At 37.3% G+C, this 12,197-nt stretch overlaps 1 protein-coding gene across 2 annotated transcripts in view; it reads left to right on the top strand.

The window, feature by feature from the left end:
- The window catches only part of SLC9A9 (solute carrier family 9 member A9), a 174,994-nt gene that overhangs the window by 132,525 nt on the left and 30,272 nt on the right, over nt 1-12,197 (top strand). Inside the window, exon 15 of one of the 2 annotated variants that reach the window (XM_065748031.1) lies at nt 363-1,586. The exons of the other annotated variant lie outside the window; for it this stretch is intronic. Within the exon in view, the coding sequence (XP_065604103.1) occupies nt 363-381 (19 nt within the window). The 3' untranslated portion in view covers nt 382-1,586. Of the gene's footprint in view, nt 1-362; nt 1,587-12,197 lie in introns of those variants that run through there. 2 annotated transcript variants of the gene reach the window in all.

Here is a 12,197-nt window from a genome sequence, read left to right as displayed (position 1 = left end):
TACCTATTTCTGGCAGACACGAGGGCTGAGAAGAGATCAGGCAGGAATCAGGTGGCAAGCAGGTGTACTGTAGGTATTGCAGTGATGCCTTCTGCATCTCTTGCACTGAGCAACCAAAACTGCACAGGAATGCAGCTGTCTGACTTCCTCAAAGCTTTGCTTTTTGATGCCTTCATGCACACTGCCACAAATAGAGTAGCAGGAGGGGAGGTTTCTTCTTCTTTTCAGATTTCTTTTGACTTTGAGGAACTAGCATTCAGTTACACTGAATAGAAAGAGGAGTCTGGTTCTGAGTGAGGCAATTCTCTGTGTAACAGCTGCTAAAAGCGTTTCTACTTGAACTGCAGTTATCTGTCATTCAGATGTACACCATTCAGTTAAAGAAAAAGGTTGTTTGTGTCCTTCACATTCACCCAAAATCAATCAGCCAAAAGGAATTATGTTATTCGTCGACTTCAAAAGTTTCTTCTCCTTAACTTATCAGGGCACCTATTTTTTATTTCTTCTGTCCTTTCTACACAGATAAAACAGCCATAATAGCTGCCTATAAAGTAAGATATGTACTTCTCTATGCTTGTGAGTAAATGGAAATACTACTCATTGCAAAAGTCCATTCCAGGGTGAACTGCCAATCAAATCAAAATTCAGAATTTTGTGGCTTTCAAATGGATTTTCCTTAAGGAATAACTTATTACTGTCATTTCAGAGACAGAGGTTTTGGAAAGAAAAGACAAGGGTCTGTAAACATACATGTACATACTGTTTTCTTTTACCTGCTGGAGAACTAAAGCTTTTTTAATTACTAATACTCTGATTTGATTCTTTTATCACCATGGTAGTATCAGTGAAATGACACAGTGTCCTAGCTTTGGACCAGGACCTTATTTTGTTAGACAGCTTCCAAACTGAGAAAAAAGCCCTCTCTCAGAGTCTTCAGTCTCATTACCAATCAAAAATAAGCAGCATCAAACAATGCAATGCAAGCACATTCAGGTAGCTCACAGGAACAGTGATGTAAAATTGGCTATCAGAAAAGGTAGGATTCATAGCAGAGAGATGCTTATCAAGCAAGGGGTCTGTTTTGCAGATTTTACAAGCAAATTGTGGTGATATCTGAGAGTAAAACACAAATCCCAGCCAATGGATTTTAGCGGACATCACAACAGAAGAATGATACAATAGCAGCTGACTACATCATAAAGCATTCTCAAATGCTACAGACTTGATAAGGACAGGAACCCAAAGAACATTTTATTATTATCAATAACTGCCTGAGCTTAGTTCAAAACTTATTAAAAGAGCAGATTTGTAAGCATCTCATCTGTGAGAACTCACTCTTCCTTTCTATATCCTGTCCAAGTATTTGTACATGAAAGTTCAGGGGAAACCTTCTCTCAATAACTGCCTGAAGGGAGGTTGTAGTGGGCTGAGGTCAGCCTCTGGTCTCTTGCAACTAGTGACAGGACTAGAGGGAATGGCCTTAAGATGCTCGAAGGGAGATTCAGGCTGGATGTTAGGAAATACTTCTCTGATAGAGTGGTCAGGTGCTGGAATGGGCTGCCCAGGGAGGTGATGGAGTCACTGACTCCAGAGCTGTTCTAGGAACATTTCGATGTTGTGTTGAGGAACATGGTTTAGTGAGAAGTATTGGTGATAGGTGGACAGTTAGACTGGATGATCTTGTAGGTCTTTTCCAACCATGTGATTCCATGATTCTATGTTTCTATTTCTAAATGTGATTTAACTACCAACTACAATAAAAAGTTAAATACAAAAAGTTAGATTAAAAATCTGTTTGTTTTTACACTGGTTAATGTATGCTCCTTTTCACCTTTCCATTCCATAAAGACTATTTATGACAGTTTCCTGATATTATTATTGCACAGTATGAATATTTTAACTCACCCTTTCCTCACCATGATCCTGAAGGAAAAAAAAAGAAAGCTGCAGGAATTTTGGTTCCACAAAATATAATCAAAAGAATCAGAAATAAGGAGCTGAAGTTTAATATTTTTACTATTTAGGTTTTTCATCCTGACAGTGAGACTCATACATTGTGGAAAGACCTATTTACATGTTTAGAACTGAAAACATATAGGGGGGAGGGGGGGGAAGTAATTACGAAAGAAAAATAGACAAAGGAAGACAATATGAAGATAAGATTCTTTTCTGCATTCTAATTTTATCCCTTGGAGCTATACAAAATAATATACAAACTAAATAATTCTGGAAGCAAACTGTTGTGGGTTTATATCCTCCAAAGTTTTTACTTCACTGGTAGCAAAGCCATTATTAAAAGTTTCTTTAAGTCCTTCGTACTTTGCATTGTTCTTGCCTATAAAGAAAGGAGTAGAGAAACATGAGGGAGACTTGATGGGATTTAGAAAAATCAATGTTCAAAATAATGATTAAACAGCGCAGGCACGGTACAAGTGAAAAAGGCAAGCATGTCATTGCTACAGTGATTTGAGAAAAGGAGAAGTGCTTTTGTGTGAAAAGCGATTCACAATGCCCAAAAAAACATCTTGTGAGCTGTTATTGAATCCTTGTTGCTGTCCTTCAGAGACATGCTGGGCCAGGTTCTATTTTCTGTACTTTGTGTCAAATGGTCATTGATTTTTGAAGGAGTTTTCATGGTTTCCAAGGCAGAATCTGGGCTTCAGCTTATTCAAGACACTCGGTGTAGAATCATCAGCTTTTGTATGTAACATCTTAGCTCATTTGACATAGCATACCTTTTGTTTTCCTTTTCAAGTGGTTCTCTCAATTTCTGATAACAAGAATCACAACTGAATAAAAGGAATGCTTCACAGAACCTACCAGCTCCAATATAAATGCGTGAGTCTTTGCACAACTACAACACTTTCTTTCATGTAAAAATATATTAAAATACATGAAAACCTGCAATAGCTAAAAAGTACAATCCTCGCTACACAAGAAGTTCTTACTTTTAAAAGCAGAATTATTCATAAACAAAATACGATATTTTAATCTTTCCAGTAAAAACCGGCTCCAAAGCTTATTTTAAAAGCCAGAATGTTATTTTTTGGATGGTTCTGAAAGGTTTCCAGTGCTCATCAACTGCACAGGGACTAGCAGCCCACCAAGTAGGTCAGAAAGTTGACAAAAAGTTGAAAAACTGAAGACTCTGGAGTCTGCCTTTTGCAGTGTGCTCAGCACAGGCACCATATACATGGGAGTGGAGGGGACAGGGGCAGGAAGCAGTTAAAGCTCCTGTCTAGTGCCAAAGCTTTTGGTTAGTTTGTCTTGTTTTGTTATTTCACTTAACCAGCCCTTTAGACACTGAGATAAAACTTGAAGATTTTTGCCTGGGTATGACCAATTCCCTGTCCTCGCAGCTGAAATTAAAGAAGCCCCTTGTCCTCGGGCACCAGTGCACTTCATGCCTGTTGGTGAGCAGTACGTGCCTCAGCCTAAGAAATTTTGCCCATCCCCAAAAGCTGAGACACTCAAGCCATTTCTCCCAGATTAACCAAGTACAGAAGCTGTTCAGCAGACTTTCAAGTCCCACTACAAGCACATAGCACTTCATATAACCAAGGCTCCTGTCAGACAATCCAACTTGCAGAACCACTTTCATTTTTCTTAATGCTTTCTCTTTTTTTCAGCCGCATTAAGCTGCTCTAGAAAGTTGTAGCATATTAAATCTTGATAGCGTCAAGATTTAGGCTTTAGCATAAAAAGAAATTCAGCAAATACAGTAACAAGATAGAGCAAAGTTCAGAGGATTTCTCTTACAGGCAAACTTTATGAAGGAGTACTGTGTTAATAGCTGTAGTCAAGTACTGTAGCACAGAGAAAATTTACAAGTACAAAGATTACTACTTTAAAAAAACACTTTGCAGTTCTGCAGCTTAATTCTACCTGTATAGCTGTCTGTTACAGTTCCTATCAAGTCAAAGTACAGAACTTGAAGGAGTTGCTCCAAAGCTTAGTGTACTGAAGTGCACTAAACTACCGAGTTTATTGACCTGAGCAAACTGCTGTTCAAGCCACCATAGTATTTACTATAGTTGATTTTGCTGATTATTATTCCTTGTGACAATTTTTAATTCTATTTTTTCCCTCCCCTTCTCACTTTATTATTACAGCACAGTGCAGCCTGAACATCCAAAGAAGCACCAGACTAGGCTTTTATCAGTCCACTCAAGCATGAAATTATAGTTTGTTAGCTAACAATACATAACAGTACAGAGGAGACCTAAATATGATATAAAAGTACCAGAAGCTCATCATATAGATGTAACCATAAGTTAGATCCTTCTTCCAAGGCCCCTATAATTGCATTTACAACCTTGAACGTGCAAAAAATTATTTTACATTACGTCTAAAGCATTTTCAAATGTTCTTATGCATGTGTATCTTTCAGTGTTGCCTTTCCAGCCACTTATCATATATCAAGATGCTTGGATGTGCATGCAGTACACACTGCATATGTAATACCATCTATAAATGATATTTTTTTATGGCAGCAATTGTCACAGCAAGATGTTGCTAATTATAACATTACCTAAGCAAGAGATTGGTATTGCTTCCTAGGAAGGGTCTGTTATTAATGTTAGAGCACAGCAGTGCTGCTGCAAAAGCTACAAGACTATAAAGGAATTCAGAATGATTAAGGTTATTACCAGGAATGCCAATGGGCACATTAATGATAGGCTGTGTTTTAGAATGTACTGTTGAATTGAGCTCTTTTACGGAAAGCTATTATCAGGATGCAAAACCCTAAGGTCATTGACAATGCCTCCAAAGGGGGTATGGATCAAACCCTCAATAGCTCTTGTTTGGAAGCTTTGTCTGTACATGGCACACTTCCCATTTCAGTGGTTGCTGTAGATCAGGCACTGCTGGTATTGGCTCAAATAGCTGTGAGCTGAATTCAACTATTTCAGCATCCTCAAACAGAAACACCAATAAGGGTAAGGCAAAAGTACAAATGATGGGGGCGGGGGGGGAATAAGAACACTCCAGCAATCAGTGATTCAAAATAATGCAGTTCTTGTCAGCAGAGAAACTCAAGCTGTTTTCTATTTTATTATATTGAAATATGTGTCTGATTCACCATAACATGTGCATCATCATGCATTCAAATATATGGTTAATCGACTGGTCTTAGCATCACATCTTGGCCCTTCTCAAAGAGATGCAAAGGGAAGGTGGAAGGGATAAATCAGAAAAATTAAAATATTGATTTATGGCTGACTGTAGGCTGCATGAGGTGATGTGGCATGACATATCATGAGTTCACAACTGTGAAGGATGCGTAGATCCAAAACAGGAGTCAATGGTGTTCTTTTGTCTTAACACTGTTCTAAGGGCTTCAAAAGTACAATGAAAGTCAGAGCATAAGGCCAAGAGGATTACAAACTATTAATTTATCTGCCTAGAAATGGCAGTCCTGAAAATGAAGGCTGACCTTTAATTCTTCATAAATACAGACCTATAACTCAGGAACCTCTTGGCTTCTATACGTTCAAGTCATCCTAATAGAGGGTGGTGGACTTCTTTTGAGTAGTTTTTGTTTTATAAAACTAGCATCATTCCTCCTAGCCAAGCATGTTCATGGCCTTCCTAGTAAAGGCTATTTGACAAAACTTATCATCCTGACCTTCATTGCACAATGGGATCTGCTTAGTTACTCAGCAAATACAGATTTGACATTTACATAAACTTTTACAAGGTCAGATGAAGAAAATTCATTGACAGTATATTTGATACTTTATCAGTAAATAGCTAGCTGTCATTATCTATAGGTCAAATTGGACTCATGCTACGTGGTGCAAAAAGAAAGTGTTATCATGCTAAGCATTTATAAGTTATTATAAAGAATGCTTTATTTTTTTAAGACTTTTTTTTTTTTTAATTTTGATCTTCCATGTAATTATGTAGTAGGGACACAGTCAGGCAATGAATGAAAAATGTTTCACACATTCTTCCTAAACAGTGGTGATGGACTTTGAATGTATTACTGTTTATTCACTAGAAATGCATATGCTGTATCCTATTCAGTCTTCAAAAACTAACCTCGTAACTTTTCAAGCTGATTCTTTACCACACTGTTGTACTTACAGTATTTAATTTTAGATGCAGAAGTAGAGAAAACTCATTAAAAAAATGACAATTTTCTCTATAACTCTTTGAAATATGGTAATTTTAAAATAATGTACTGAAATACATCTTTAAATGTTTAAGCGACAGTAAATAGTTATTTATATAGGACTTAGGAATAAAAAGATATTGGATCTTTTATTATCCCATCATTGGGCAAACTTGGCTCAGTACCACCTATTTTAAAGAAAATCCCCAACTTTTGGTTTGCAGTGTCACTAAGTAGTTCAAGAAGCAGCTCCTTCCTTGCTTCATTTTGACACACTGCTGAGGATCCCCAGGCTGAACTATGAAATGACTTCAGCTGTGCTTCTAACATCAGGGTAATATCACAAACTTCAAGGCAGTCTGTTAATCTCAGTTTGTACCAGTACAGGAGAAACTACGGAAATATACAGTCTTTAAGCTTTTCATTACATGTCTTTGGCTTCAGTCTAACAAGAGCCTCGTTCACAAACCATCCATGTTTATGTACAGCCTTTTCTAAACTAGTTGGAAGGAAATTCCCTTCCATTCTACATGATTTTAAGCTGGATTCCTCAATAAGAAAATATGAGAGAAGCAGATATTTCCTTAGCTGTTGCACCCTACCCTACCTATTCTTGGTCATGAACCTGCTTATGCTGTCTCATTCCCCAGCAGACAGCTGGCAGGTGGGAAGGGGGAGCACAGAAACCTGATTTGCACTTTAACTTTCGACAGAACATCTAAAATCAGTTTCAGGAATTTTGAAGCATACTGATAAACCTTAATATTTTCAATATGACTAAAATAAGAATTGATAGTCTCTTTAATAGGGAAGCACAGAAATGGTTTTTACTCATGAAAAGTCCAGTATGACTTATTCAAAATCTGATTCTTCATTAAAGATACAGAAAAGCACATGTCACAAATGGTTAAGGTTCTGAAATTCTTTGTGGATTATTCACTGAAATTTGCATTGCTACACAGTACAGACTATTTTTGGATTCTGCATAAATAGAATAATATAGAATCACATTATAATGAAATATGTAATAATTCAAGTACTCAAAGTTTTCTTCATGTACTGCAGGCATCCAAAAGTTTCAAATACATAAAACATGATAACATTTGCTGCACAAATGACTGAATATCAGGTTCATTCACAGTTAATTAAAACTCAGATTTGAAAAAATATAAACGCATGTATATATTATGCTAAGACATAGTTAAATTGCTATTAATATTTTGTATCTTGGCCATTGGGAAACTGGAGCAAATAAAGATGGGATTGTTCTATAGTGCTTGAGCCTTCCAGCCAAATCAGGGGCTGGTTCTTTGTGCTACTCAGAAAATGCTATTTATTAATAAGCTATGAAAATGCAGATAGAGCAACACTGGATCTGGTTGGTCCACACGTTGCTACACAGATTTAAAGGGAACATATAAGAAAATATAAGAACGGTATCTTTTTCTGCTACTACTCAATTCACAGAAAGCTTAAATTGTAAAATATAAAAAGTAATATTTTAAAATATAAGAATAAAAACTAAATGAAAAATAAGTAAGTATAAAATACATTGGCACTTCATTTGAATATTTTCAACTCTCTTTTCCTTTCACGTCTATCACAGTTATGTGGTGGTGCAGCCTCAGCAGCAGGATTCAATGGAGACAGCACAGCCTCACCAAAGGCTGCTCTGTATCTTGTTTGGTAGGATATTCTCTTAGGAAACAAAAGCACTTGATTCAACCCCTCTTGGGACACGAGGAACCAAAGATCCTCATTTTCAGTTCCGAGATTTCAGGCTATTATGTGAAAAAAGGCCAGTAACCCACCTGGCAGCTGAGATTTTTTGGTTGAGTTCACTGCTGTCTCAATGAGTTAGGGATGGTACAAGGACACCTAACTTATCACGTCAATATGGGAAATAAGGCATAAATGAAATACCTCCACAGCCATCTCCAATCTACAGTGATTCCAAGGTGTCTGCCTCCTTAGTGCCTCTCTCCCCAGACCCATTTGTTTCTTAGTTGGCATAGGGATATGAATAGGAACCTCCAGATATTTCCAGCTAAAAATGCAGGTGTTTTTATGGTTTGTTCTTAACAGTGTGAAATGCCAACTCTGCTAATTTTAATGGATTACGTAGCTTCCATTAACACAAAGGGTAGCTGAAAATTACATTTTTATTTTAATTTCTTATGTGTAATAAACACATCTACATGTCTGTATTTTTTTTTAAGACTGTTGCTGCACATTCAAAAAGATATCAATTTATTTGTGGATATTTTTAAGCATAAAGACATGAAAGATCACTAGCAGAATTTGCTTTACCCTTTAGAGATAATGCTTTCTGAGTCTTCTGCCTTTACCTACCTATCCATCCCTTATGCATCCCAGAAAAATAATTTGTTAATTATTTCAATAAGAATAGACTGATAATATTTTTCTTAACATCTGACATGTCTGATCAAAATAATCAACTCCTGAATCTTCCCACATTCGGTCCAGATGTGTGGTGCTTCTTCCCAAAGCACAAAGCTAATCTTCAGGGGCATTTACAGGAATATCCCTCATGTCAATCTGGCAAAAGGCATAAAGAAAATATGGGGTGCTCTTTTATGCATAGAGTGGTAGATCCACTCAAAGCAAATGAGCAAAAATGCCTACTCATTCACTAGCAAGCAGACACACGTTTTTCCTGCCTCCATGTGCATGGCAATTGCAATCTGACAGCTAAACTGAACACAAGAGCAGTGCCAAGGCTGAGCAAGAATCTCCTGAATGCACATGAAAGGGAAAGACCAAAAGGCTATGCTATGAAATACAGTGAGTAAGCTGTGACAAACAGCCATGAATGAGATTATGCTGGAAGCTCAGGGCAAATGCAGCACATGTTCATGGGCCTTCCCTGGAACTCCTAATATCCAACAGCTGGGAGCAGCTCCCAGGACCTTCCCTGAAAGATGTACACTAGCCTAGTTCAGGGAATTCCCCCAGGAAAAGATGCAGCAAGGCCTTGATCCCAAAACCTTCCTCTCCAACATCTGAAGCAGGCTGGGGAGATACAGCCATGTTGCTGCCAAAAGATATTTTCTCCACAAACTGGAGGGGATATATATAAAAGAAAATTGATATTCTGTAGAGCAGTTAATCAGCTGCAAAGCAAATAGCTATGACTCAGTTTATCACAAACAAAAGCAGAACATTAACATTAATAAGCTAATGCTTCATCTGATTGTGTTTTCCTTTTTTTTTTTTTTTGTGTGTGTGTGTGTGTGTGTGTGTGTGTGTGTGTGTGTGTCATATCTAATTAACTGTGACGGATTTAATTAAAATACTTCTTATTTACTTGGCATTTCATGTGTATGGGACCTTTCCTAATCATTTCTTCTCATAAGATTGTATGCTGCCAGCACCAGACTTAGTGAGCCCTTTTTCATTTGAACACTAGAGAACTAAGTGCTTATTTCCATTTGTTAAATATTTTTGATCTATTAAGAAGCTTCTATTTTTTGGGGGGAAAGGTTTTCTGCTTTTTGTTTTCTTTTTTTTTTTAGATGTAGAAGCTTTACTTTGACTTGAATATGAATGCCTAAGTTCCCATTTTGGCTGTGGGGCCATGTCCCCATATTCCTTTTGAAAAACCTTCCTGTGTTAGTTCCAGCCACAGCAGCTCAGGAACAGGCCTTCGATCCCTCTCTGTACTTTCTGTCAAAACACTTGCAAGAAACATTTCTGAGGCATTTCAGCTGGAATTAACAAGAGAAGACTGATTTCCTAAGGTATGCATTCCTTCTCCTGACTGAGTCAAGGAGACAAGTGGCTTCAGGAGAAAAATGACTTTTCTAGCAAAATTTCCTCCTTGGGATATATGAACAATTCTCATTAGCATTAACTTGGAATCTCGTTGCTTACTGGGGTGGGTGTAAGCTCCTCAGCAATTAAAATTTTTTAGAGCTACTGTGTGCAAAACTATAACCATCAAACAACACTCAGAAGTAATTCTAAAGAGCTACGGTTTATCACACACACTCAAATTATTGGATTCTTATGTTTCTGTGCCCTATGCCTTAATACTTGCAGTTCTGATGACTGCTGATACAATGCACACATTTCAGGAAATGAAAGCAAAAAGAGAAATCTTCTAACAACAAATTTCACAGTAAACGGCAGAGAGCTTGGAAGGTCACAGAGTATAATGATTCTGCACAGAATTTCAGTTAGACCCCATGAGCTGCACATTAATTACATTTGTAATAGTTGTGTTACTTGAGCATAGAGGTGAATTTTATTTAGTGTTTTACCTACCTATAGCTTATTTTAAAACTAGAGTTACAGAAATTGTTATTAAATAGCATACAGGAAAAATGTAGAGATGAATTACATGCAAAAGCAGCACACATTCACTGCCACCTTGTATTAGTGTCAATAAAACAACACACCATCCAAAGAAAAAGTAAATCAAAAATAAGTCCCTTGTAATGAACAGAATTGAGATGATGCCTGACATAATTCAGTTCTTGTGCCAAACACTAAATCCAGCACAGATGGAGCCAGTTACTCTGTGTTAACATTGCTATAACTGAGGGCAAAATTTTCTTGTTGATTCCTTCCTGTTATTACACTGGGTTATGAAAACAGATGTGATGGTGGCACCAGGCAAGGGTAGCCTGTGTTGAACAGTGCATGGTTCAGCATATGCTTTCAGTATTTATCAGTAAATATTCACTATCTGAGAATGATAGCCAAGATTGCATGCATGCTGCATGCTGACCAGTGAGGGAGTAGATGCTTGAGTGGATCTGTATGCAAGATATCTGTACGTTACAAAAAAAAAAAAAAAAAAAAAAAAACCCTAATCCTGCTCCCTTTTTACTGAACAGTTGTTGGAAGAGACCTCTGGAGACCATCTTGCCCAAGCTACCTGCTCTACCTTGAGTGGGTTGCTCGTGACTTCTGAATATCTCCAAGGAGATTCCACAACCTCTCTTTTTCCCCCTGAACGCAATAGAAAACATACAAAATAAGCTTAAATGAGCTTTTCTGTTACTGCAATGATTGTTGTTTGCATCCCAGTCCTTCCAAAGCCGGAGATGCTTTTCCATGGACTGCTCTGAAAGTAAACAATAATAATAAACCCTAACTGAGCACAAGGAATCTAAAAGCACCCTCCTCTAGAGTCCTGCAGAGCAGAAGCACAACCTTTTTATGTGAGTCTTTTCACAATGACTTCAAGTTCTACAACCCTAAGCTCTAGATGATCTAAGATGTTATCATGATTATGCACTGTTTTAACCTAATTTACATACACCATTTATAAGTTGTGTGGATAAGCAGAATGGAGAAGAGGTGATTTAGGGGGATAACACACATTAAAGAGAGATATTTCTTCAGACTGTGTATGCAAAACATAGTTGATGAGCATACAAGTAAAAGTGTCAGTCAGCTTCAATCTTCCCTTAAGATTCCTATACTATTAAATAATATATCACAATAAAATCAAAGGCAAATTATTACTGATGCATTAGGCAAAACACAAACAACCTACATGTTAAGCTGTATTTATTCAGTCATATTTGCTCTACTCACAGATAGGATGGCATTTTTAAATAACATGACCCAACTCTTTCTGAAATGCCAAATAATGATAATTTACAGCAACAGGAGGGGGTTGGGGAGCTGAGGACACTAATGGCTGCAAAGTTAACCTGCAAATCACAAGCCAAGACCAACCAGTGTAGCAATACAAAAACAAAGAGAGACATTAATGATGTGAAATGGGAACAGCCACCTTCTCAGCAGGAAGTTAACTCTGGAGGTTTGTCATTGCAATTTCAAAAGAGGAAGATGGTTCACTGAGAAGTAAATAGATAATCGTGATTTTTAAATTTGCATAAAAGCCATTAATGATGAGTCAAGCTTTGAACAATCATTAACCATCAATTTCAGTTTTGTCCTTCCCACGCAGGGGGGAGTTAATAATTTCCAGTCCTCCAACTGGTGTACAGGGGACTGTTTTGCTCTTTTGGTAAATGAATATTTTCACCATTTCTCTTTGGCACCTATATTTACTCACTCTAGTTGATTTAAGATTAATTAT

The sequence above is a fragment of the Cyrtonyx montezumae genome, unplaced genomic scaffold (assembly GCF_038088225.1).
Source record: "Cyrtonyx montezumae isolate F1298 unplaced genomic scaffold, pur_monq_1.0 scaffold_5, whole genome shotgun sequence".
Taxonomy (NCBI): Eukaryota; Metazoa; Chordata; class Aves; order Galliformes; family Odontophoridae; genus Cyrtonyx; species Cyrtonyx montezumae.
Note: the sequence above shows the minus strand (reverse complement) of the source record. Positions and strands in the feature narration are given on the sequence as shown.